This window comes from Xiphophorus maculatus, chromosome 12 (assembly GCF_002775205.1).
Source record: "Xiphophorus maculatus strain JP 163 A chromosome 12, X_maculatus-5.0-male, whole genome shotgun sequence".
Lineage (NCBI taxonomy): Eukaryota > Metazoa > Chordata > Actinopteri > Cyprinodontiformes > Poeciliidae > Xiphophorus > Xiphophorus maculatus.
Window position 1 is genome coordinate 16,600,961 of NC_036454.1, and position 27,637 is coordinate 16,628,597.

At 38.3% G+C, this 27,637-nt stretch overlaps 2 protein-coding genes across 6 annotated transcripts in view; one reads left to right on the forward strand and one right to left on the reverse strand.

The window, feature by feature from the left end:
• Positions 1 to 430: 430 nt before the first annotated feature.
• LOC102230875 (guanine nucleotide-binding protein subunit alpha-14-like) lies at positions 431 to 16,057 on the forward strand. The gene is made up of 7 exons (XM_023344284.1): positions 431 to 887; positions 11,576 to 11,760; positions 11,850 to 12,004; positions 13,412 to 13,540; positions 13,616 to 13,745; positions 14,983 to 15,136; positions 15,330 to 16,057. Exons 1-7 carry the CDS (start codon positions 767 to 769, stop codon positions 15,518 to 15,520), a joined length of 1,065 nt encoding a protein of 354 aa, XP_023200052.1. The 5' UTR covers positions 431 to 766; the 3' UTR covers positions 15,521 to 16,057.
• Positions 16,058 to 16,105: 48 nt separating this feature from the next.
• vps13a (vacuolar protein sorting 13 homolog A) overlaps positions 16,106 to 27,637 on the reverse strand; it is a 46,011-nt gene continuing 34,479 nt past the window's right edge. For 4 of the 5 annotated variants that reach the window (XM_023344282.1, XM_023344279.1, XM_023344280.1 and 1 more), the window contains 20 exons: positions 26,694 to 26,754; positions 26,436 to 26,607; positions 26,175 to 26,328; positions 25,846 to 25,992; positions 24,867 to 24,948; positions 24,715 to 24,784; positions 24,400 to 24,514; positions 24,159 to 24,272; positions 23,623 to 23,768; positions 23,429 to 23,510; positions 22,954 to 23,067; positions 22,146 to 22,221; positions 21,578 to 21,741; positions 21,403 to 21,448; positions 21,164 to 21,287; positions 20,337 to 20,451; positions 18,901 to 18,986; positions 17,420 to 17,543; positions 17,268 to 17,342; positions 16,106 to 17,179 (listed from right to left, as the gene is read on the reverse strand). In XM_023344282.1, the coding sequence (XP_023200050.1) occupies positions 17,129 to 17,179; positions 17,268 to 17,342; positions 17,420 to 17,543; positions 18,901 to 18,986; positions 20,337 to 20,451; positions 21,164 to 21,287; positions 21,403 to 21,448; positions 21,578 to 21,741; positions 22,146 to 22,221; positions 22,954 to 23,067; positions 23,429 to 23,510; positions 23,623 to 23,768; positions 24,159 to 24,272; positions 24,400 to 24,514; positions 24,715 to 24,784; positions 24,867 to 24,948; positions 25,846 to 25,992; positions 26,175 to 26,328; positions 26,436 to 26,607; positions 26,694 to 26,754 (2,118 nt within the window). In that variant the 3' untranslated portion in view covers positions 16,106 to 17,128. Of the gene's footprint in view, positions 17,180 to 17,267; positions 17,343 to 17,419; positions 17,544 to 18,900; positions 18,987 to 19,206; positions 19,629 to 20,336; positions 20,452 to 21,163; positions 21,288 to 21,402; positions 21,449 to 21,577; positions 21,742 to 22,145; positions 22,222 to 22,953; positions 23,068 to 23,428; positions 23,511 to 23,622; positions 23,769 to 24,158; positions 24,273 to 24,399; positions 24,515 to 24,714; positions 24,785 to 24,866; positions 24,949 to 25,845; positions 25,993 to 26,174; positions 26,329 to 26,435; positions 26,608 to 26,693; positions 26,755 to 27,637 lie in introns of those variants that run through there. The other variant, XM_023344283.1, reaches the window with a different exon arrangement.

A 27,637-nucleotide genomic window follows, 5' to 3' on the forward strand; every position in this document is an offset into this window, starting at 1 on the left:
GAAACGTGATGTTACCTTCAAGGCAAAATTCTCAGATTCTCCTTCATTTCCTCGCGTTCTCCAGCCTGACCCCTAGCGGCCATTTGAGGACCTGTCATTTAAAAAGTGGCGCCGAGTCCCTTTCTCTGTCCTCCTGCACCTCACTGTGGCTGTGGGGAGAAAGTCTGCTCCTCTGTGTCTCATCAGATGAAGTTAGGCATTCAAGTTATGTCTTTAACACACAACTTACGTCTCGCTGGATCTATGCCGTCACTACACGGCAGCACGCTGAGCTCTCCACGCAGTGGTGGAGCAGGTGAAAGTCTGCTGCCTGTGAAGGCTCACTTCCCATTTATCCTCTTCTATTTGTGGCCAGCGCCACGCCCTCCCGACTGGACAGGAAAAAGTTCAGCAGCCATCTCTCTGGTCCAGACCAACCGCTGCACTTTGTCCTCAAGGACCTCAAAGAAGACGCTCCTCCATGAGAAGGATTTTCTAATGAATCCGCTGATCATACACACAGCTGGGAGAATAAGAACATTTCTCAACTGATAAAACCATTTTTTTTATTATTAATTTTTATAAAGGATCAAATTCATTCCTTCTGATGATGCTCGACTCTCCCTCCCGCTAGAAGCTGTGAGCCGTGTGAGCTTTTCCCCCCTCCCCACCTCATTCAAAGACTCCAAAACTTCTTCTTCTTCTTCTTCTTTTTTTTCTTTCCTCCCCCTAATTTGATCGCAGACGGTTTACCACCATAGGGGCCTGCGTCTCAGTGTTGGGGAGGATGGCTGGGTGTTGTGTGTCGGCGGAGGACCGGGAGACCAAGAGGATCAACGACGCGATAGAGGAGCAGCTGCGGAGGGACAAGAAGGATTCCCGCAGGGAGCTGAAGCTGCTGCTGTTAGGTGAGCATCACCCAGCTGAGAGCCCGGGGCCCCGACCAGAGGCGCAGACAGAAAATACTTACAGATCAGGAAGGAAAAATAATAATAATTTTTTTAAAAAAATCAGGGTTTAATCTGCAGCGGTTTGAAAATTACACCAAACTGAATCTGTTTCACTTTGCAGGCTGTAAAAATTCAGTCCAATAAAGTTTTAAAACATTGTTGACAACGTTCCTATTTAAGTGGATTTGTTAAAACTCCCCCGTGGGTGTGACGGTCGGTGATTTATAAAAGTTTTATTTATTTTTTTTTAAATTAACCATTATCTCACGGCTTCCTCACCGACCGCACCTGCACACGCAGATTTTCATGGAAAGTTGGGTTAAAGAAACCAACACACGGAAAACACAATTAAGCTGCTTTTAGAAATGAGCTTAATTGGATTAACTATATCAGTTTATCAGACCTTAAAGCTTTCATCAAATCCAACGTCAGTTTTAAGATGATCAGTGGGTTAATAGGTTAATATATGTCGCCATAAAATGATTGGGGTCAGGTTAACTCCATTTTGGTTCTGCCGTATTTTTCTACTGCTTAAAACACTCGCGGCTCTGCGTAATTACTGTGTCGAAGATTTACGCACCATTTTTTATATATATCATTAATGGAGAAGACGTATAGACTGAGAGAAAGGTCTGTTATTTCAAAATAAATGAATAAAAACACGTTTTAAGCTTCTACGAGGTCGGGTCTGCGTGATGGGAGAATTTTTGGTTTTGTTCAGGAAGGAAGTGGAGAAACGTGGATGAGCTGTTATCTTTTCCTGGAGTGAACTTAGCTAGAAAGCCAATGGCCAACTAAGAAAATAGTTCAGACCAAGGAGTAGTCAGTTTATACAAATAATTTCATATTAATATTATCACCTGAGAAAATATATTTGTGGTTGGGATTCAATGTAATTTATGGAAATGTTTGCAAATATGTCTTTATGAGATGCATCCAATTATAATAACTGTAAGAGTTTCATAAACAATGCACATACATTTCATTTGGTTATATTTTAGTATTTCTAAAAGTACATTTGGTAAGTTTAACAATTAGCTAAAAGATAAAAAAAAAAAAAAAAACTTCAATTGATTTAGAAGAAAGACTCATTCTGCTTAGAACATTTGAAAGTAATAAGTTGTATCATTATGCTCATCTGATTTATTCTCCCGTGATAAAAAGAAATTAATTTTGTGCATAAGGAATTAGATCTAAAATGCATCGACCTGTAGTAACTCGGTATTGTATGAAACCTTTTTTTAATGATCATCACATATTGACATTTGTGCCGGTTATTGGCAACGCCTGACTCAGTTAGTTTTGCTACATAGCTTTGCTTTAGGATTAGCCATCGCTAAGCTAATCAGTACAGAAAACAAATGAGAATAGCAGATGGTAAAAATCAACATTATCAGTTAAATTCTACTTAAAATGTCTATATTTAGCAAAATAGTAGTATTGCTAAGATTTATCTCATCTGAAATTTAAAAAAAAGATCTTATATTTAATACCTTCCTATAATACGGTGACCTGTCCTAAAATGTGAAGAACAAAAAGAAAATAATTGGTGTGTGATTAATTTCTAAAATGTCATTGAAATAATTATAAACTTTCAAAAGTTTTCCAACACGGTTAGCAACTTCCACTTGCTAGCTTGCATTAGCCGTCAATAAAACAGCTAAACAAGTTTTTACAGATTTTATAATATTTTCAGTCACATTACAACTCAGAAAATTTGAACCATTTAATAAATTAAATGCCCCTTAATAAATTAAATGGCTAACATTTAATACCGTCCCAAATTCATTTTTATAGTGCAGCTGGTGATCAGACTACTTCTAATTAGTGCACACTACTCTCTTTGTCCACTTCTGACTTTCCCACGTCTTATCACAGTGTTTGTTCTTTTGCACCGTTGGAAGCAGCCCGATAGTCACAGAGACAACAGGCTCGTTGCATCAGTTTCGCTGCATTTTACTGCAGCGGTGTGGGAGAGGCTGAGGGCCACCACAACCCTGCCGACGCCTCGCTCTATGCTGCGCAACGGAGCCATAACTAGCTGCTGCGGGCGCGCCTCATGCAAAACTCATGCAAATCCCACCACGGAGCAGAACATGAGCCACAAGTGAGCACCCACTGTTCGTTGGGAAAGGGTCAAACTCTTAAAGCAGAGAGGTGCCCTGGGCAGCTGAACAACAAATGATTAGACATCATAATATTTCAGATTTAAGGCAGCCTAAAAATCCCTCTGTGTTTTACTGACAGGCGCTTAATAAGAAACCTAATGGAGTCAGACAAGCTATGTGAGGAACAGGAAGAACAGCTTTCAGGAAAAAAAATAAAAACATATTTCTAGGCCACTTTTCAGGTTAGATATTTAGTAAAAATAAAAACCAATGACCAATTATGACTGTGATAAAAAAACAAAAACAACGTTTTCACCATCTGAAGTTGTTGCTTTGGACATTGAACACAGATGCTAAGTTGTCCGAACTGTTAAGCATCTCGCCTGTAGTTTCACTCATTAAGCTGGTCACTGACTCAGAGCTCTCAGTGGGTTTCATTAAGGTGGTCACAGGCCTGTAGAGAGAGCACGAGCGGAGTGAAGCAGAACAAAAACAACACAATCATCTATGAAGTAGTTTATTTCAGTGGCCTTGTATCTGAAAAAGCCACAGGTTAAGTTGAGCTCCAGCCCAGATTCTGAGCAAATGCAAAGAAAACGGAGATAAAAGAGCAAATCTTACAAAAATGAAATTCAACAGAAAAATGTACGTAGTCTTTCATGAAGAATGTGGCATTCAATAAATAATTTAAAAATCATTATTAAACATTAACTATCTAAATGTAGATTTTTATTTTTTTAGATTCTAGTGTCCTTTATTGAACATCAAATAGGCAGGAAATAGGAAGGAAAGAGAAATAGAAAGAGAACAGGAAGACATGCAGCAAATCGCTGGACCCTGGAATCAAACCCAGGACGACGGCATCAAGGACCACAGTGTCTACCAGCTGAGCGACCCAGCACACTTTATGCTTTGATTTAATCATGAAAGACACATTTTAATTCAAAATCTCATTTACAAGATGGCTGCAGCTCAGGACAGAACTGAATAAAAAAGAACATCAAAGGTCACAAAAACTAAGACAATACTCTAAACTAAATTAAAACAACTGCATATATGAAACTGTGAAATCACATAACCAATCAAAACACTTCCATAAATGAAAATTAAATAACCAGTTACAACAATTCTTTCTTTTCTCATTTTTTTTTTATGTTCTCTGTGAAAAATGAAAATGTAGCATCTCTAATTTGAAAATTGGTAATTTCATGAATGATTTTTAAAACTATCGGCATTATTTAAGCAGATCAATTTAAATACTCACTTCAAGATAGCAGAAAACAAAAACAAAAATAAAAAAAAAGTGATGAATCAACACAAAAACTGGGGGCGTGAACCGCAGCAGGGTTTTAAATGTCTGTTTCATCCCTGTACTTCAATAAGGCCTCGGCCCAGTGAGCCGCCTGGACTTCTGCTGCCAGAAGTCCAGTTGCACAACAGATATTTTGTCAGACGAATTTATGTAAATCATACATCAGGGGACGTTTTTGTTCTTGGAGCACAGCACAGCTTGGACTGTGGAAAAATCAGTTTGTTGTACTGACTTCTTCTTTTGCATCCTGCATTTGCCTGAAAATCCCACCTGACCGGTGAGTTTCATTTGCACAAAACATAGCAGGCACGGTGTAGCCATCCAGTAGTACGTAGTTCTTATCTCTGGTATGTTAATGCCACTCATTCACACTGACTGTGCTTCCCTGTCGAGGAAGTGTGTGTAGCTGTGAGGCTGCGGCACATCGGCAGATGTGGACAAGTCCTTTTTTTACTCACAAGGAAATTATGTCAAGCAGGCACACACACACACACACACACACACGCACGCACGCACGCACACACACACACGCACACACACACACACACACACACCTACACACACACACACACACACACACACGCACACACACACACACACACACACACACACACACACACACACGCACACACACACACACACACACACACGCATGCACTAAAAACACAAGCACAGCTACAATTCAGCTTAAATATTGTATTACACTTTAAATTATTCATCACGTATTTTAGCTTTACTACACGTTCTGTCTCACTGAGGGGGTTTCCTATCTGTTACTCATACCGGTGTTTTCCACTTAAACTTGCATAGAACCACAACGATCAAAAACAACAGAGAGGTCCAACACACAAAACGCACCAGCCTCGTTCAACTTTAATTTGCAGGGAAAATGGGTTCTGAGGAAAAGTTTCTCTTTAGAAAAGTTGAAGAGTTTCAAAATGTCAAACTTTTCTGTTAGTCGCTTTACTACTTTGCGGGACAAAATATGAACCTGTTGCTTCATAAATACAATAAGCAAAATAACAATAATAATGCTGATGGTCATCCATTAAGCCTTATAAGTCTGCAAGCAGGTTCAGTTCAAAAAGAACAGGCGATCAACAAGGGCAGTTGTTCAGTAAATGATGCCTGAGTGAGCATCTTCTTAGGCCAAAACAAAAATTATATTTTGTAACATGACATCGGGCTCAGTTTGATTGACACCGTCAAACATGTCAATCAAACTGGATTTTCAGTCAAAATCCAGAAAATTCCCTCAGTTATGGTGTGGATGTCAATGCTGTGAAGCACAGACTGATAATCTGTTCCTTCGGATGTCATCAGCAAGCCGTCTGCGTTTACTCAACACACCGACTGCACACGCTAAAAGTAAAATAAAAAACGAATTCAGGTTGTAGCTGAGATTTCTTTTCTTTTTTTTTTTCGCTCATATGCCCTTTTCTTCTATTGCCACCCATGTTTCCCCACATCAAACCCACAATGGCAATTAGTTTAGTCTTCATTTAGTGCTGAAAATATTCACCTAAATTTACACTGCCTTTAGTCTGGTCCTCTTACTTTGACTGGACATAAAAGAACATCCCAGTTTTTGTGGCTTTTGGCTCAATCTGGATCTGATGTTTGATTCCAAAAGTCCAACCAATGTCGGGAGCAAACGCATGAAAAACAAATGTGCAATAACTTCAAAATCATTTAAACATTTACCATTGTGAGCACTTTGGAAATAATGCATGTAGTTGTTTTCCCATTGTTATTGTGTTTACCTGAAAGATTAAAGTTTAGACCTCAGGAGGTAATAGATTTTAACAATGTGGATTTATTCCACTATTGTGCAGAATGTGTCCAGTGCTCTTTGTGATGATGAGCAGCTTGTGCGATGTTTCTCTTTCTGCTCACCGATGTAGAGATTTCATTGTTTCGCTGCTTTGTTTGGTTTCTTAAAATCACTGAAAATGTGTGAAAATGTAAATTTAGTAAGTCTACCAAAGACTTAGACAAAATAGCTTATATATTGCCTCCTTTGTGAATAAGAATCTCATTTTTTCATGCACAAAGTCTGTTTTTGATTTTATTTTTATGTTGTCCCGGAAACCCGGTATCAGTCATCACTTACCAGTCATTTTCCCAGGATAGAAACAGCATTTAGTTGATATTTCTAAACATAGAACCTTGATCAAAATCTGTTTGTTGGTTCTTGGTTAAAAATGAATACTACAGCATTTTCTACTCCAATCTAGGAAACAACTAGCAGACACTGGGTGATTAAAGTTTATCTCTTAGCACATCTAGGTAGCTCAATATTTTTTCTGCAAGACTTTCAAGCCTAAACTCTTCAGAGGTGATAAAATAACATTTAAAGTACCAGAACAAGTGAAAATATTATCTCCTGGTTCAAGTGGGCCTTAAAGAGTTTGTTTAGTTTTCTGATCTGACCAAACTCTCATGAGCTCACACTGTTGGCAGCCTGAGTCCTGGTCCACTTCAACACCAGACTGATGAAGAAGCAGAAAAGAGGAGGCCTCAGGTTTTCTTGGTGTTGAGGATATTTTGATGAAATCTCTGACTAAGCTGCACAGAAAAGCTGAATTTCCTAGCAGGCAATGAGGTCTGTGTACTTGTGAACACGAGGAGTGTCCTCTTGCTCTCTGCTGGTGGAAACATTCACTCATTGCATCTGTGAAGGCTTTTATCAGCCTGATCCACCTTTACCTTGAATCACAAACCTTGCTGGAGGTTATTCCATTTATCTGCTCAACTCTCAGATTTCTGTACTATTTTTTAATTAACCCTCTATGGCATGACTTTTTATTTTTGTGGGGAAGAAATATTTTCCTGCATTCTTTGGGAGCTTGGTGGTCCCTAATTACATGTCAATCATAAAATCGGACTCTGACACCTCCTGGAACCAGATTTGGGTTTGTTGCCTCAGGGTAACATTGGTCTAGAACACCAAGATTGTCTACACTGATTATGAGAAATGAAATACAAATCAAACAAAAACTATATTCATAAAAAAACTTTTTTTTGGACAAAAATATGTCAAAAATCATGCCCCCCAAAAAATAAAATAAAGGAGCAATGTGAGGTACAGCTATGTGGTTTGTTGCCTGAGGGCAACGCCATGCCATAGAGGGTTAAAATGCAAATACGTTTTTTCAGGCTGTGTAATCCTTTTATAATGTTTTGTTGTGTTTTGAGAGAATAAACCAGTAGGCTAGGCGATTAGAAAACAGCCTACTGGTTAAAGGATAAATAATTTAAAATCTAAATCTGGCTGGGGCAAGAATAATTTTGGGCTTAACCAGTTATCTGTTTTGAAAGTTTTTATTTTTTTTTAATCAGCCTAAATGTGGAAGTTATTTGTAAATCAAGCCATTTTTTAAAAAAATTTACATTTTACTCAGCATCAATCTTTATTAATTTAATTTTTTTTTACAAAATAATCTTGTCCCATTCCTCAGTTATTCAGGTGACCACCTGGAGCAGAGTTTAAAAAGTTTGTTTCATCCTGAATTGCGTATCCAGCGCAGCAGCAGCATCTGAATTTGCCTCCTTTTCTGCCTCGCCTCCAGGAAACTTGACTTGTAAACAAGGTACATTCAAATGCAGAAGATTTGGCTGAAGTTTGTATGCTGAGAAGAAAAGAGTGGACTTTTCCTAACGCCATGCAAAGCAGAACACGAGATGTGGAAACTTCTGGAACCGAAACTCAGTTTGCAGTTTTCAACTTTAAATTTATTTGATTGGTGACGAGTATCCACTAGATCTAACTAAAAATATTAGAACAAATTAAAATTTGTAAGCAGTTATAGACTTTGTTTGAAAACTTTGTGAATCTGCAGATGGCAAGTCATCTGATGAAGCGTTTTAATATTCAGGGTGTATTGATCCAAAGTCAGAAGTGACACCAGCTGCCTGAAACCATGGCGTCCGCATTCGAAGCAAGCTATCAAACTGACTTTGTCATTGGTTACAAAAGCTGAGTGTGAGTGGTCAATGCAGGATAAATGATTTGACTGTACTTAAAACATTTCACTTTTCAGCGGTATTAGAGTTTATGAGGATCGTGTCTAACTAATATAACCAGTTCAACCTGTTATGAAAACGTAGTGGTGTTTTCCCACAACCTAAGCATAAAAAAACTCTTCAGAGACAGAAGACGGCTGAGGTCGTCTGGTATTAAGTAATCACTTGAAAGCATTCTTACTTGGGATTCAAATCATCTGCAAGTTGGATGATGCGAGTCGACTACAACTTCCTGCACCCAAATATTAGCAGACTGGTGCCTTTTTGGCAGTCAAATCTGCATTCAAATTGTTACGTTTGCCTGCAGATTCATGCAGGGACAAGTTAGTAGTCAAACGTTGTCATAGAACTAACTTGTGTACCTGTTTTTTTATTATTATTTATTTACTTTAATCTGGCACTAGGTAACAAGATGTTCAGAAACGCAGTGAGTGACAAGCGTTTTGTTATAACTGCAGGGAGACTGTAGAGTGGCTGTGTGTGTGGAGCAGCAGAGAAATGTGGATCAGCTGCTGTACTTGAAGTATTTACATGTTCTTTCCTCTTCATTACAGAGGGAAATGTTCTACTTTATGCTCCCCTGAATGAACCCTACAGCCTATCTGTGACACTTGAGATAGAGATTTCTCAAATGTATGAAAACATTAGGACACGCAGGGCCGGGCTTAGAAGGATGAGGGCCCCTGGGCTGGAACCAATCTGTCCAGGGCTGTCTGAAAACTAAGAAAAGGAAACCTCTGGGCAACAATCCCCTCAAACCTCACAGCTGAAAACGAGGAGACGGTCAATCATTTCGCAGATTGATGTCAAGAGATTGGTAAATAGCTACAAAAGGTTTCCCTAAAGTAATTTTACCGGCTGTTCAGGCGTAGGGTGTCTTGATGATTGTTATTTAAAAAATTCTTTTTTTTACTATATGTTTTGCTTCTTAAATTCGGTTCAATCACTTTACGTTCCTAAAGTGAACATTGAAAATATTTTTTTGAAATAAGTGCTGCCTTATCTTCTGTCTCCTTGCCATCATACTAATATTTAACCCAGAGATTCAATATGGAATCTGACTGGGCCGCTTCAAAACATTAAGATTTCTTCCAGCCTGAAGAAATATGTTGGGAAAATTAAACACAAAAACATCCAGTGTTTTTGGCCAAGAAAGCCATGAAATTCTGATGTATGGAGTTCAGCTCACAGACACCAGGTTCTGATGTCTGTGAAACACTAGTTCTTAATCAGTTCTTAGAAATATTGGTCAAATAGTTTGGTTAAATCTGCTGGAGCATTTTATATTTATACAGTAGGTGTTTGAGAATATCAAAAAATATAAAGACTTTTTTTTTAACAGCCTAGCATTCTTACTTTCTGTAAGCCAAGAACAATTTACAACAATTCCTGTTGCATGTGTTGATTGGGATTAGACTCTGCTGAGTTCCCAATTATTTCTTGGAAATAAAATCTATTATAAGATTTATGAGCACTCTCACTATTTAAACAAACTGTCACTACCCTGAAAATAATACTTCCTTACAGTTTTTAAAAATCTCCCTAACAACGTCTAAGCTCTCTTTTACTGTGAGCTCACAAAACCTTTGCCTCTCATTTCTCATGTTTTTCCCTCATATTTTCAAGGATATGAATGAGCTCAGTCTGAACCATTATATCTTAAAATCACAGGAGTAATACTCTTAGATTTACTGAAATAACCCATCCATCCATTTTCTAACACCCTTGTCCCTTAAAGGGATCTGGAGGGTTGCTGGTGTCTATCTCCAGCTAACGTTCAGGGCGAGAGGCGGGGTCACCCTGGACAGGTCGCCAGTCTGTCGCAGGGCAACACAAAGACAGACGGGACAAACAACCATGCACACACACACTCACAGGGAGAATTTAGAGAGACCAATTAACCTGATAGTCATGTTTTTGGACTGTGGGAGGAAGCTGGAGAACCCGGAGAGAACCCACACATGCACAGGGAGAACATGCAAACTCCGTGCAGAAAGACCCCGGGCCGGGAATCGAACCCAGGACCTTCTTGCTGCAAGGCAACAGCTCTACCAACTGTGTCACTGTGCAGCCCATACTAAAATAATATTTCCACAAAAACATTTTAGCACATGTTGTTGGCAATACCTGACACATAGGCGCTGGAACAGGGGGGGCCAGGGGGCCATTGCTGTTTGCACAGTGTGTACCTTCAGATTTTCCTTTAGGAAAAACAGAAGGGAATAATTTTTTATTTTCTTTTTTATTATCTAACCCTCTTTACTATTAACAACATTTAGGAGAAAAAAAGATCTATTGTGTCAAAACATCTTGTACGTAGCGAGTGTGTGTGAGTCCGAGTCTGTGTGAGTCCGAGTCTGTATGAGTCCGCACTCCAAAGCCTAAATGTTATTGTTTACGTTTATTTGGCGGCTTGGCAGTTTTTCACTGTAAGCTAAAAATGAATGAGCAGAGTTTGAATCCTCCTGTAGTTCTAAGAGCGGCCGATTGGATCAGGCCAGAGCTTTTTGCCGTATGCTTTTTACTCCAAACTGGAGTCTACTTTTTTCCAGACTCCAGTTTGGAAAATGGATTAAAGTCCATTCCGCCATCTAAAGCTGTCTTCTGCATGTTCCCCACTGACAACTTGACATTTTTTTCTGATTATTTCCCACCAAATTTTTACGAATAGCAAATAATCATCAAATCTAGCCAGACCGCAGCGCATGGTAGACCCAAAAACGTTGTCCTCCAGATAAGGCATGTTTACTCTTTACTTCGGGACAAATTGCGACAAACCCATTGAATTGATTGACAGGTGCCATCATATCAATTGAACAAGTGCACGCGCCTGACAATCAAAGTGCATAAAAGAGGTGACGAAACACCCCATGACTCCCCACCTCAAAAATGAATCCGGTGACGCTGACCTGACACCTTGATAAACTGCTTAATTATTGAAGACATGGACAATAAAAAAGGACAATTTTCATTATATTATGATATTTTACAAATTAACTTACTGAACGTTTTACCTTTTGTAATTGAATTCAACATTTTAGTAAATAAAAGAGGCAATTTTCTAAAACTGGAGGCCAAACATTGAGAAAATTAGGAGTTTTCTGATGTCTGCAGCCCATATCTCAGTTTCTAAATGCAAACATTCAATAAACGCAGCAAAATAAAACAAATCGTCGAATGTCTCCTCCGTCTCTGAACAGGCACGGGTGAGAGTGGAAAGAGCACCTTCATCAAACAGATGAGGATCATCCATGGAGGGGGGTACACAGACGAGGACAAGAGGAGTTACGCCAAGCTGGTCTTCCAGAACATCTACACATCAATGCAGACCATGATCCGAGCCATGGGGCCGCTCGGCATATCCTTTTCTGATCCGCAGAACCAGGTGGGTTAGAAACCAGTCTGAATGAAAAAAAAACATATATTATACATATAAATCCATCATAAGTCAATTATTCCTCCTCTTTGTTACAGAACAATGCAAACTCAGTCCTGGAGGTAGAAGTGGACAAGGTGGAGGAGTTGGATCAGAACCTTGTTGTTGCTATCAGGAACCTGTGGAAAGACGCTGGAATCCAGGACTGCTACGACCGGCGCAGGGAGTACCAGCTGTCCGACTCCACCAAATAGTGAGACTTTCACCTTGCAGTTGCTTACAGCACATGAAGCTAACCCAAGTACTCAGCAGAGGAGACAATGGCGGCTGTTATGTTTCTGCAAATTTCACGCATGAATTCAGGACAGGAAACACCAAGCTTTGCTAGGCTACTTAGATATTTTTTGTCGTACTTTGGCTCTTTTGACCTCTCCCAGTGCAAACTAGAAACAACCAATCAGAGCCAGGAGGAGGGTCTTAGTGCTGTCAATCGCCCCTCCATGTGGCACAGCTCATCCCCTCTCATGACCCTCCCCTTATCTCTGCTGAGCTATAGCTAGCAGAGCTTGTTATAAATGCTGAAGCTAGTCAGCATAGCCACCAATGATGGCACTCTAAACAGTTTTCCTGTAATAGTGAGTTGTTTCTCCACCATTAGCATATTTGGCAGCAAGTACACAAGGTTGATTAACAACATTAATTAACATTAATTCATGTTAGTATGAAAAAATCCGTATGTGTCTTTCTATATAATGTATGTAAACCTTTGGTTTCAACTGCACTTTCCAGAGGCCTGACTTTAGTCCTAAAAATATCAGATTTTGATTGGTCTATTGGAATAATTTTCTGAGATACAGAATTATGGGTTTTCATAAAAACACAAAAGATAACAGCTTGAAATATTTTTATTTCATGTGTCATGAAATGACTGGTAATAAATATTGTACTTTTATGCAGCTTTCTGATTTTTAAAGATATATTAGCAGCAACATAAAAAATGTTAATTCAGAGAACTAAAAAAAAAAAAATCCTATATAATATCTCTTGATTTTTTGCTTTCCTAAAATTTTGACTCATAATTCTAATTCTGCCATGGCAGCATACCAAAATGAAACTATTGAATCTCTATTACTGGTTTTGGTGCACTCACCCTGAAATAATCACATGTTGGATCTTTACAAAATAAAGGATGGATCTCTGCTGCTTTATTCACACCACATAACTGAGTCATGTTTGTTCCCATGTTTTTAAAATATACAGAGGAGCTTTAAATAGAACATAGAAGGCATGTTCTATTTAAATGTTAATAATTCCTGGCCATGCAGATGAGCTCCCACTCATAGTGGAACAGAAATTATTCCTAGTAAAACTGAACTCTGAATTGACCAGAGTTGAAAAGAGAAAAGCGCTGTTTTTTTTTTTTTTTTTAGTGGGTTTTTATTTTCAGAAATGCAAATCATATGTTAACTAAAATGTGCTCCAGTTCCACTTCTGTAATGCAACAAAGCTGTTGTCTGTTGATTCTGCCAGAAGTTTCCATATTGAGAGCTTCATGCTTGCTTTGTATCAGTGCCCTGTTTGGGTTTCTGGCTTTTAAAAACCCTACTCTGGTTCTTTTTTACTCAACCGCTCATAATGTCATTGCTGTAAATAATTTCAGCTATCTCACCGACTTGGATCGGATTTCCCAGCCTTCCTACCTGCCAGACCTCCAGGACATCCTCAGAGTCCGAGTGCCAACAACAGGAATAATTGAGTATCCCTTTGACATGGAGAACGTCATTTTTAGGTAATGTCATTTACAAGATCCCTCTCCACTGTTGGCCGTCGCCGTGTGTACTCATTGTGGCTGATTTTCTGGCAGGATGGTGGATGTTGGAGGTCAGAGGTCGGAGAGGAGAAAGTGGATTCACTGCTTTGAGAACGTCACCTCCATCATTTTCCTGGTGGCGCTTAGTGAGTACGACCAGGTCTTGGCAGAGTGCGACAACGAGGTGAGACTCCTACCTGAGGCAAACACGTTTATGCAACTTTTTTTTTCTTTTCTGCTGAGTTCTGTCCTGCAGCTCACAACTGTTACCGAACCAAAGTTTTAAAAAACCCTGATATGTTTGAATGCTAAACTTGAACATCAGTGCATGAGAAATAAGAGTGAACAATGTCTCCATTTCAAGTTTTAGTTCAAGAAGTCAAGATTTGCATGTTCATTTGTCAAGTGAGGAGAACGTTAAGAGAAATGTTGGTGACTATTAGTTTGGAGATTTAACAAACTGGCATCGTACAGGCAGAATTAAAAGCGCTGTCATGAGCCCAGCCTGCCTCTAATTTCAAACACTGCAATAATGTCAGTGCTCAGGTTCCACCCATCCTGGTAACTTTGGTGCCCAAAAACTGTCAGAAAACACTCGCATTCCTTCCAACAGAGTCACTAAAATAGCCTACCTTTTATTAGCAAGCCAGATCGGTGCAAGTTTCATCCCTCTCTCATTATCCACCTTGTTCAAAACAGTTTTCTACTGCTATCAGCTCAAACTCAGTTTCCAGTTAGTTTCTACCAACATGTAATCCTAAAGTAAGCTAAAGCTAATGCTACACATGAACGGTTGGAAGAACGTTGACACACTACAGTGACAGCTGGATCAAATGTTTGTTTTTTTTCCTTCTTTGGCTCAGACATGAAGAAAATCATAGTTTTTGATGACAAAAAAGAAAAGCACAATAAAAAAAGAACTTCCTTACTTTACATTAGCTTAACTTTATGCTTAGAAATGACAGCTGTGATCACGTTGATGGTCTGGCTGTTGACTCACTGTTTGAGCTACCAGCAAAGCCACTCAATCAACTCTTGGATTCTTACCTCTCAGTCTGTATTTGTCTTTTTCTTAAACTAAAGATAAAGTTTTTCCCTACTTCTGGTGCAAACTGTGCTTCCAACAGAGGGTTAGGGTCAGGGTATGGTTTTTACTTTACATGTTTACTGCTGTTGAACTCCTGCAGAGAAGATGTCTGTTGTTTCCAGAGGGTACAATAACAAATGCTACATCATCCATTTAAGGGGAAAAAAATATCCAGTTTAGAGGGTGTATGTGTGTTTTATTAATGATCTGCATTAAAAACCAGCGACAAAACTTATTTAGGTTTTATAATTTGTAATGTTTTATGCCTTCTGATTGTCATATCCCCTTTGAAATGTGAGTTTAAAATGTATGTTCACTGTGGCACCTTCCTTAGAACCGCATGGAGGAGAGCAAAGCCCTGTTCAAAACCATCATCACCTACCCCTGGTTCGAGAAGTCTTCTGTCATTCTTTTCCTCAACAAGACCGACATCCTCAAGGAGAAGATCATATACTCTCACTTAGTCACCTACTTCCCTGAATTCACAGGTCAGATTTATTATTCACTCATCATTAAATCCAGTCTGACAGCTTGGCTAGCAGATGGCATGAATCAATGCTAGCATTTGAGTCAGGAAAGCACATCTAAATTGAAAGAACTTGTGTTTTCAGAACCACATTATGCTTCAACTCATAGTTCAGGGTGTTTTTTATTAACCGGTACCTCGTCTCTCCTTTGCAGGGCCTCAGCAGGATCCAGCAGCAGCTCAAGAATTCATCCTCAAGATGTACCAAGAACAAAATCCCAACAAAGACAAGAAGCTGTACTCCCACTTCACCTGCGCCACCGACACCGAAAACATCCGCTTTGTCTTTGTGGCCGTGAAAGACACCATCCTCACAGCCAATCTGAAGGACTTCAACCTGGTGTAGCTACCACTAAAGGAAATGCCATGCAACCGTTTACCCATATCTCACGTAAAAGATTTTCTGGATCAAATATTATCCCAAAAGCACAAGATCCAATTTAGCTGAACAGCTGGAACCCACGAGGCATAAACAATGATTTGTGTAGGATATTCTGCCTAAACCGTAACTTTGTATAGATGATGCTTATCGTTTCTTTTCGGGTCTGCTGTAAAGGCTACTTTAAAGCTGTAGTAAGAATATGAATGCTAGAAGTAGCTCACCGACTTACCTGATGTGTGAATAATATTCTTTAAAAATATAAATCAAAATGATATAAGAGGCCTTAACTAATATATCTCAATTTAGAGCTTCTTTAGGCACAGATTTTGCTGCAAGAGGCTAACGTACTCAGAACGTTTATCTTTTTTAGGTGTACATAGTCTGAGATGTACTTATAGACGCTGACCCTGTTTATTTAAGTAGCAATGGAAATATTATTTGTTGATGCTGTTGTAAAAACTGAGAAGCAGAAACATGTTCTTGGTACTATAGATTAATAAAGACGGCACTGAAATTTAAGAAGGTAACTGACGAATATTTTTTTTATTTCTCTGTGAAAACAGCATGAAGAAAACATTCAGACAACCCTCTAAAAAATAAAACAACAAAAAAAAAATCAAATGAGGGAGAACAAAAGGTAGAATGGCATCAGAAATATTTACTCTTGGTATGATAGAAGGAAACCTGAATCTTGGAGAAAACAGTAGCCAGTTATAATTAGAACTCCTTTATTTTTAAATACATTTTTCTCTGCATATTTCTTTTGTAAAGTTTGCATTGCATATATATATATAGTACAAAAACATGAAAGCAACATTGCCATCTGAATTCCACAGACTTGATGTGATCAAAGTAACTCAAATGAACATAGAGATAGAGTAGAAAAATAGCATGCATCTGTAAATTCAACTAATTCTTGGAAAATGTGTACAAAAAAGTAAACCTTGAAGAAGAAAAAGGAAAACATTGAACCATAATGATGTTACAGTAACACTTTGATTCCCCTTTACATGATCTGGTACATAATTAACAGCTTTAAATGTTGAATGTGCAGTTGCTAATTTGGCCTCTGTTATTTAGGATGCTTCCAATGATATTTCTACATTTTCACACAAATAAAAACATAATTCATAACAAAGAGGAATAAATTCAGTGACATGATGCATTCGACAATGAAAAATAAAACTAAAGACACCTAAAAAGGTATTAAAACACCCTGACTTTTTTCACTAAATGTTAAAAAATGTAAAGGTAAACTTGAGGATTAATGTTGCGCTGGCCAAAAAGACCAATGAAACTATATTTGTGCAAAAAGAATGAGTGCAATTAGAGTAGTGGCAAAGTTTGGTGAAATTAATTCTGAGATTCTGTGGTGAAACACTAATAGCACTTTTTTTGTTTAACAATATAACTCCTGTTTAAATCTTTCACTCCTAACTTCATGCAGTCAACAGAAAAAAAAAATTGCGCGCTGTTTACACACATAGGGACGTAAATCAGACATGCAGTGAAGAGCAAAGGCACTGACACACAAAGATCATGTGTGTTTTTAGCACATCCTATTCTTCAATATTAGTATTTAGGTAAACGATCTCTGGCATCCTCCAATTTGTTGAGAACCCACTGAAAAAGAGATTAGAAGTCAGAATAAATGAGTTTCAGTCCTTTGTCAAGCATGGCTGGCCTGTTCTCCTAAAAATTGTCAGCTTACCTGGGCAATCTCTGGAGTTTTGAAGTTTATGATCTTCCCAAACTCTTTGGCATGGAAGACTGATTTCACTCTTTCCTGTATGTTTAGAGTTGGAATTCAATTTATGTTGGCATGTTGTGAACTTTTAACTAAACAAAAACTAATGTTCATACCTTGGCTTCAATCCGCAGTCGACGTCCACCAACAATCTTTGGGTCCATTGTGAATTCTTCAAAGAGATACTGCCACTCGCAGGTCAGCTGACCAAAGGTGCCTTTAGTCACAAAAAATATTCCTCTGCAAGGCAGAAGCATCGAAATGAGCCAGTTTGGTACAAGTGTAGTGTCAATAAAGGTGCTTAAAACTAGTCAAAAGAACAAAAGCTGTAAAATATTCTATTTAAAACAGAACCAGAGATATTTTATAAATACTTACTGCTCTAATTCTTAATATTATAAATATACTTTTGAGGAGGGCAGGATTTATCAGAGCCAACCTTCAGCCTTACCAGCAGTTCCCAAACTGCTCCATTGATCATTTATTAGATCCATAGATCTACTTGGACGTGTTTGTGCCAGAGTGACCAACACGACCACATTAGCTGATTGCAACTAACGCTAAGTGAGGAATGGGAAAATATCCTGCAGCAGTGTGTGACCAAGCTGGTGACTAGCATGAGGATGTGGTGCCAGGCTATTGCGGCAGCACGCTGATCTTATTTGCTAAATGAATAAATTGTTCAATTACTGATAAGTCTTGTTTAGTAGCAGAATAAGTTGCTGATATTGCCAAAGGGTTTAGCAGTTTTCTTCAATCAGTCCAACCCACATATTCAACTCTGCTGCTTGACCCACAAATGCATTTTGCTAACGAATGTGACATCACTGAATGGAAATAAAGCTTTCCACAACGGCATACAGTGGGGCACCACTTATTCACCTATTTGCAGATTTTTCTGTGAAACTCCAAATTATTCACTGCGAATCAGCCTATTTTTTGAACAGCACATCTAAAATATTCATAAGAAAATGCTACCTGGCACACACAGCTGACTGGGGTTTGCAAAACAGCCAAATCAGAAACGGCATTAACTTTTCTTGGCACTGATTGGCTGTGGTAATAAGGGAGATTGTTCATGTTCGCTTCAGCGGTATCGCTGAGACGATTTTCACTGTGCGTGATAATGCAGTTTAAGCCATGTTTGGTCTTTGAAAAAACGGAGGCAGTTATGAGTGTTTTAGAGGCGACTTCAAGCTGTTTTTAGCTCATTTTAGCTGTTTGCAGGCGGCTGTGGTTTCTAGCCTGCACTAATACCAGGGGTTGACTGCAACATTTATTGCCAAGAAACACAATTACAAAGAAATAATCAACCAAACCTAATTTCTTTTGTGATTGTGCTTAAATGCGTGTTTTGCATTGAGACATTACCGTTATTAACCTTAAAACATTTTAAGAGTTTGTCAGGACTAAACTTGTACAGCACTTTGTACACCATTACAATGCAAAAAGGCTTTATGGACATCTAGTGATGGAATTATGAACTACAACAAAAGGCTGTTAGCTCTTAGGCTAACAACCTGCTCAAAATAACTTTTGTCTTTTGAGCTCAGCAAAAATGTTATAATTTATTTGACGAAGTGTCAGAGCTGCTTACCTCTTGGTGATCATGAAGAAGTCTGAATCGTTAATCTTGGCATGAGCAAAGTATCTATACTTGGCAAAACGTCCGTTTTCAATTGTCTGCGAGGAAAAAAAGTTTAAAAGAGAAAATGTGATCTTTAAAAAAAATAGAAATTATCTGCAGGTATGCAAGATGATTTAAAATATGATGAACTAACTGCAGGAAAGAAGCGACATGGTCCGCAGCAAAATGAGTGCATGAAAATATGGAGAAAGCTTAGAAAATGAACAAAGAGCAAGGGGTGAAGGGAATAGATGGGATGAAACAGACAATGGAGGCTAGAATTTAAATAATCCTTTATTAGCAACAAAATCGAAGTCAAAGCTGATGATAATGAAAGATTTCTCAAACAGAAGCTAAGGAGTAAAAGAATGACTGACATAAAAAATAGAACCAAAAATAAATCTGACAACAATGGATTCATGAATGATTAAATGAATGATACTGACTCAATAGGAACAAAACAAACATTTAAAAATGAAATACAATACAAAATTACAATTTTACATTCCTCAAAGGTCATCTTAAAAGTTCAACAGTTTAAACTAACAGAGATTATAATCTGTAACTCTCCAGCACAGACTATGCACAAGTACCAGAACTACTCTACATCACAGCTACGGTGGATTTTAGCTGTTTTACTCATCATCCTCATCCTCGAAGTAAATATTTTTACTCCTTTCAATGTAGGCCAATCGCCTCTGTGGACATGACAAGAGAGAGGGAGGAGGGTCAGAACAGGAAGGACTGGAGCTTCTTAAACTGAGACAGAAACTCTGGAAAAGGCTCAAAGCAATCTAGAACTTGGTGTCTAAAGCCATATTAAAAATAAATAAATAAGAGCAGAATAGGTCACAAATAAAACCATTTTCAAAGGCTTGGAAAACCAGAGACGTTTACAAAATAATAATCAATTTGGAGATGGGCTTAAAATCTCACAACCTCAAGAGTTCTCACACTAAAGTCAGAGCACAAACTTATCTCTTCACTACCAAAGTTTAATTATTTTGTAAATACATAAATACAGAGGCTGTTTTTGTAAATAAACACAAAAACATCCTTTGCACCCGGTGTGTGTGTGTGTGCTCTACCAACTGAGCCGCTCTGCACACATTCACTACATTTTTACTGAAATTATTTAGCCATGCTGAATATAACATACAGTCATCAAACGTGTTAACTACTAACAGCATAAATCTACCCTGACTTGTGAAGCTGCTGACACTTTATGGGGAGAACATTAATTATTATAAACTGAAACAAGGGAGAGATGATAGAAGTTATGAGGGATCAATGAAAGGATGGGTGACGGCGAAAATGAATTAAATCTATGAGAGAATTCCCATAAACAAGATGGAGATATATAAGACAATCAGATTCAGGAAGCAAAAAATATTGCGGATTCTTACCTGGAGCATCTGACTCCCGACGCCCTCTCTCTCCTTATATGGTCGGATGACACCGTCCTCGTGTATGAAGCGAGGAGGACGGAGAGAAATAACATCTTGAGAGGTCTCTGCTGCCCTGTAAGCGGGACAATATGACGGAAAAATATTTTACTTGATTACCTAAAGAAGCCCAGTTTAAGGAACCTACAGTATAGTTCATTTATAGTTATTGACAACTCAAAGACAGGTGTGTCCAAAAGCCTGGTAGCAAATTATTAAGTTGACACTAATGGATGTAGCTCTTCAACATTGAACTTTAAAGTTTTTCCCTGACATTCTGCTCATCATGTAAGCAACATGAAATGTTCCATCATTGTTTGTCATAATTCAAGTTATTTAAAATGCTCATTTTTATTGCCCTGGCAAGTTTAGGAGAGTACATGTTTTCTCCATCTCATCATCTGCTCAACGTCATGCCACTTCAAACCAACAGGAAATCATACAGCACACTGCAAAAGTTTAAATAGCACAAAACTTTTAAATGTTAAAAAGTGGTGCTATATTTTAGGGCTTTTCGCACATCTTTATGAGATGTATAAAAACTGATGGGCAGCATCGTAAACTATACCATACAGAGAGACATTCAGATAGCAAAAGTCTGGCAAAGAAATATTTACAAGTGGAGGAGCATACAGCGGATTGTCATGATTAAATATTATGACCACCTGAGGAAAAAAGCTCGTCTCCTTTTAATAGTTCTGTTAGAGAAGCAGCGTATTTAAGATCTAATTACCTCAGCAGTGTGAAACCATAAGGATGGGAACTAAAAGCAGAAAAGAGAGTTATACCTTTTGATTCCCTGAAAGGTACTGCTGGCCAAGTCGATAATCCCTCCTGTCGGTCGAGCTATCGCGCCCACCAAACCTTTGCCAACACCTTTGAAGAAGCCCGCTGCTCCCTCTTTCTGCGCCCCTGCACAATAACAGATAATGTGTTCAGAAATTTCAAACCCAACCACAGCTTATTACTATGAATCAAAAAACAGTTTGTAACTTTATATATTTGTGGAGAGTCAGACTAAACACACCTTTTATAGGTTTGGTAACAATCCCTGTGATTCCACTGACGAATCCCTGAAACACAAACAAACTGCGTCGGATCAATGAAGCATTTTTATTTTAGGCCACGCTACAGCGTTTAGAAAGTCAGAAACACTATTATTGATTAATTCAAAGTAGAGTTGGACAAATAATGAAACGCACAGAAACCAATCCTTTTCCGCCTCTGGCCAGCCCGTCTTTCAGGCCTGTAGGCTGTTTGTTCATGGCTTCTCGCCTCTTCTGCTGGTATTCCTCATCCATGGTTATTGCAGCGACTCCCTTTGCGATGGTCCCTGTTATCCTAGAGGCTGCGCCTGCTATACCCCCTGTACAAAAAATACACAAAAGCTTATTTATTTTAAAAAGATACAACTTTTTTTATGCCACTGATACGTGTCACCTGGCAAGTACAGCTTATTTCCAAATAGGACGGAAACAATTTTCTGCAAGTTTAGATACATTTGACTTGTTTATGAAAGCTGAAAATCAATCTGTTAAGGGGAAAAAAGTTTACTTGATCAGTTCAACAGAAGAACCAAGGAAGATGCTTGAGCAACCACACATTTAATGCCACAACTCCTCCTGTACTGATATAATCTGTAAAAATCAGAAGGCTACACTTTATGGACATCCTGCATCATTATGTTTGCATCTTCGATGACTGCTCTGTATTAGATCTTATTTGCCAAACTACAAGTTCCCACTAGTTTAAGCTGAGTTTAATTCTTACCAACAGCTCCTCCCACCAGAGCTTTCACACCGATGGTCATCCCTTCTATAAACTCTTCAGGGCCTTGGATGGCTCCCTGGAAAACCAGCAGCACAAATGTACACAGAGAATGAAGAGTGAGATCAGGAGTTCCTAGGCTGTCAATCTGAACAAAAATTATTCTGGAGTCATTCCAGAAAACCCACAGTTCCAAGAAACTCCTTGTAAATGTATAAATGCATCGAGGTAAATCATAATATCATAATAAAGGAAAACTGTGGATAAAACAGGACAGGTCATGCCACCAGTTTGACAGTATTTCAGATATTCAAAACAAAAAACTAATCAATAGTTATCAAAATCAACAATTATCAATATTGATATGAAAGGCTTATATTGTGATAATTTTTCAGCCATATCGTCCAGGCCTATCATATTTAAGATCTAATAAAACTAAACATTTAGTTTCTTATGGGATTACAAATGAACAAATAAATGAATACATTTTAAAAAGACTTATTTTCACTCAGATAAAGCTGTTCCTTCATGCAGTCATGGATCTGTAGAAAAACAATACTACTACATATGACTATCACATTTTGAAGCACCGACAGGCCGACTGATTTCTGGTTGAGCAGAAGCTTCGAAACAATGATGAACGGCTGTGAAGTCTGTGAAACGCGCCAAGTTAAACATTTTCATTTGTATTTCAACAATGTTTCAGATAGAAATAATACCTTGGTTATGCTGAAAAGATTTGCTTATGAAGTTTAGCAATTTTTCACGATATTGAGAAATAAAGCACTTATTCCATGTACTACATTCCTACCTGGTAGGGCTCATAGAAGAACGCTTCGACGCCCTCTGACAATCCTCTTATCAACCCAAAGGGATTTCCCAGCACGTCCAGGCCCAGCACCAGCACATACATCTGTTTAATAGCCTGAAATATACAGAAATATAAACGTGAGTTCCCATGTTTTCAACTTTTAATGAATAAAAGGAAACAGGAATTTGATAAAAAAAAAAAAAAAAAAAAACTTCTAGGTGAAGTAGCTACATTTATGACTTCTGACCCAGAAGGAGGACTGTCTCTGTGTAATGTTAAACTGAATTAAAAGATGGATTTTAAATGCAAAAAAAAACAACAAAATTGATAAAGAAACTTTGGACAAAATTGTTTGACTACTGAGAAAACAAACATACCAAAGAAAAATACTCTTTTATCAACCTTTTTTAAAAGAAATCCCTCACATTATGCAATAAAAAAAGAGCCATCTTGAAAATGTTTCTGTGAACATCACCTGCTTGGAGTAGTGTCTGATGACCTCTGATTGTAGCTGCTGAGTGGTGTAAAACTGGAAGTTTAGCTCAAAGAATCCCAGCCTGGAATAAACAAAATATTCAGTCAGTCAGAATTATTTCTTCAAATCACAGAAAATCGCAGAAACAGCAGCTGGATCTTGTTTTGTGCGCTTGAACATGCGAGGCCTCGTACTTGAAGACGACGTCCTGCACATCAGTGAGAGTTGCTCCGATGCTCTTCAGCAGCAGGTTGAGGGACTGAATGGGGATGAGTTCAGTTTCTCTCTTCTCCTTTAAGCCGTCTTCTCCTCCTGTGCTCAGAGAGAAACTCAAATGCAACTGAAACGAAAAACAGAAACAATTTCATATTAATGTCAGTAAAAAAAAAAAAAAAATAGAATATCACTGACTGAGTTCATTCAGTGTTGTGTTATTACCTCTTTTTGTGATGCCTTTCATGCATCATCAGCACAATAAGCACTTTTAAAAAACGTATTTTCTGTTGTTGCACCTTTTCTTGGAAGATTTTTGGTATTGAAGGTTGTAATTTATTTACCACATTCACTTTACCAGTAATTGATTTGATTGTAGTTACATATTACTGATTTTGCTATCATTTACGATGTTCATTACCCAACAAAGACAGAAAGAAATCATGTTGTCTAAAAACTGATTTGTTTGTGCCTTTTTTTGTTACATTTGCAGAAAGTATTTTTGAATTTTACCCACCTTGATAGGGGAAATGTGGAATTGCTCATAGAGGCTAATGGGTGACGTATCAGTAGAAGAGACATGGTTCAGCTCTGTTCTTATATACTCTATGTCCTTAGCAAACAGCTCCACCTGGAGGACAAGCGCAGATACACTGGATTGTGAAGGTGAATAAACACACTCCATTTGACCTTGTCTGATAATCAAATATGGAGGAACAGAGGAAAGGATTTGGTGATTATCAGTGAATGTGACTGACCTCCTGTTCTGAAGTCATGACGCCGGCGTTCTCAGGAGTAACAAAGTCCAGGATGGCATACAGAAAGCCCAGGTCAAGTTTTAAATCCATCTCCTGAATCAAAACCTTGAAGTATCTGAAGTCAAAACCAATTAATTTGTTATTTAAGAATAAGCTGAGAAAACATTACAATTGTTTGTCATAAATGAAACAATGGAGAAGATTAATCTGAGACAAGACAGCAATTATAATCTATGATTACTGAGACTCATCTAAATTTTATTTTACTTGGATATGAAAATACGTAACATATATTCAAATAAAAACTGAACATACTTGATGCGAGAGATGTCAGTGTGTCCAGCAGTTCTGGTAACAATGCTGAGATCAATTAGAGGTTTTGGCTCTGGAAGAAAAACAAATAACATTAAAGACCAAAACTGCATCAAGAGTAAATTATGACAAATGAACTCGGTGTAATAACAGACCTGTGTCCTTGGCGATTGATTTGGGGAGTTTAATGGGGTAAAAAACAAAAGGGAAGATGGCTCCTGGTATCTGATTCTGGATCTGTAATAGAGACAAGGCTTTTCTAAAAACTAATGCATGATTGAATAACAAGTTTAACTAAATGAAAATGCAACTGACACCAAGTCTTTAAAAGATTCACAGAAAACAAAGGTGTTGTGTTTTCTTTGAAAGTATCTGTTTAAAGTTCACAGTTAGGTCTGGGGTTCTCATGAGCAGGAACAAAATGATCAACAAGAACCATTTCTTTTTCCTTTAGATCCATCAGATCTCATCATGCTTTCATGGTCCTCTGCCTTCATGAGGAGGAAAAGGAGCATGATCTTTTTCTCCTTACAAATTATCTGTCTCATACCGTCATGATGTAACAACAAATTTTAACAAATGTGTAAAGAACATTTTTTCATATATATAAAAGTTATCTACTGCAGCTGTAAGTGATACCAAACAAAACCTGAGCAGGGAAACTGTTTATTTTTTCCACTGTAAAACCCACAAACTGTTAATAATTTAGAATGTGGGACTGTACTGGTTTTACCCTTTTCTTGCAGTCACTAACACACCTGTCCATCATTCCTTAGCAACAAAATGCTGCTCATTATTACTGGTTGAATATGTGAAATTGAGTAAAGGGCTCTATGGTTATTGGATTTTATTGTCTTATGTTCACAAGAATATGCTGCATCTCAGAATCGCAGCTCTCTGATATTCTGAGAGAAAGATGGGTTAATTATTTTAGTGCAATTTATGGTGTGTCGTTTACAATGTGCAATTTAAGAAGAAGTTAAAACTGAGACTCAGAAAGCCAAAGTCCTGCTGCCACTTCATCCCAAATCAGACATGTTAAAGCAGCAACACAAACATTTTAGGAATTAACTCAGGAGCAAACAACTGCTTGCTTTGTAAAAATGTTCGATACTAGCAGGTTTTTAATTTCACCTGTATCCGGTGGATCTGGACACGGTAGGATCTCTGTCGAGGTGAGATGCTGTACTCCACCTTCACCCCGGGGAGGTGGTGTCGCCTCAGAGGAGCAGCCACCGGCTGCATCATGTGCATATCTGTGCCAGAGGGCGTAAAACAGACCTGAGGGAGGAATTAATAAAAAACTGTTTAATAATTACACAAACGCTAATGTCCTCCTCAGCAATAAGCCAAAAATATTTATGCCCAATTCACTAACAGATTATTCTATTGTTAACACTTTAAAATGTTTGGTTAAATAATTTAATTTCTTCCAAATTAACTAACAATCCTTGTTCTCTAACCTGAAAGTTGTTCTCCATGTTAGCAATGCAGTTGTCAATCGGCGAGGAATCACAGTACTCTTTAAAGCGATTCTCTATCATCTCAACTTCTTCTGTGTTCAGGGTTTTCCACCGACCTCTCTTCTTAGGCTTGATCTCCCACACAATGTCAGAGCTAAACCGGATACAACAGGACGACAGATGCACAAAGATTTCTGTTGTTAACATTTCTGCTGCATGTTTGACCTGTAATCAGCCATTTATTAAACACAGAACAATCACCTTGTGATTCCAATAAAAGAAATCTCTTGGCTATTGTTGTTGTTGACCAAAGATATGCCCATGTCGTGCAGCCACAGGATGACTTCCTGTTCAGCATGTCGCAAGCTTTCATTTTCCAAAAGCTTCTTGAAGATACGCTGATTCTCAGTGAACACCACGACACGTTGGAGGCCTTTCCGTCAGAAATAACACAAATTATCAACAGGAAATCAGATGTAAATGTAAAATGACAGAATCCAGGACGCGTGGGAATTTTACCTTCATAAAAGGGAATCACATAAAGTTTCCTTTCTCTGTTTGTCTTCTCATCAAGCAGTTCCTGATGAAACAGCAGAAATATTGCAGTTAATCACAAACATGAAAGATTCATCCATCCATTATCTAACACGTTTTTCTCTGCAGGGTCACAAGAGGTTCTGGTGCTTTTCTCCAGCGGTAAACAGGCGAGAGGCGGGGTAACCCTGAACAGGTTGCCAGACCATCTCAGGGCTAAACAGGACAAACAGCCATGCAGACACACATTCATTCATACCTAAGAACAATTTAAAGCAGTGGTCTCAAAACTGCATTTCGCGAGGGCCAGAGTCCTGTAACTTTTAGATGTGTCCCTTGTCCTACAGACTTAAACTAAATGGTGAAACTGCCTCACTAGCAGTCAAACTCTACAGAGCTCTGCTAATGAGTCAATACTGGAGCCAGGTGTGCTGAAGCAGAGAGACGTCTAAACGTTGAAGGATTCTGGCCCGCAGGGAAAGCGGTTTGAGACGACTGACTTGGAGAGATCAATTCACCTAACAGTCATGTTTTGGACTGTGGGAGGAAGCCGGAGTACCCGGAGAAAACCCGCGCATGCACAGGGAGAATGACAAACACTGAACTTTATCTAATGTGTAACATTGTCCAAACAGATTATTGGTCTAGTTAAACTGGATGAAGAAGAAAATCTGGATCTCAATTAGCTTAAGAAAAGCACACAATTACAATGTTTACTTTGCTTAGGTGAGCAAAGTAAACATCTCCAAACTATTTCATTTGTACAACTAAGAAAGCAGCAAAACCGTTTTCTACTTGACCAATCCATGTCCTGAAGGTAAGAAAGGCAAGAGCTTAGAATATCAGTTTAAGACGTGAAACACAGAACCCACAGCAATTAGTTTAAGTTAAGTTGATGATAATGGCTTACAGATAATAAAAATACAAAA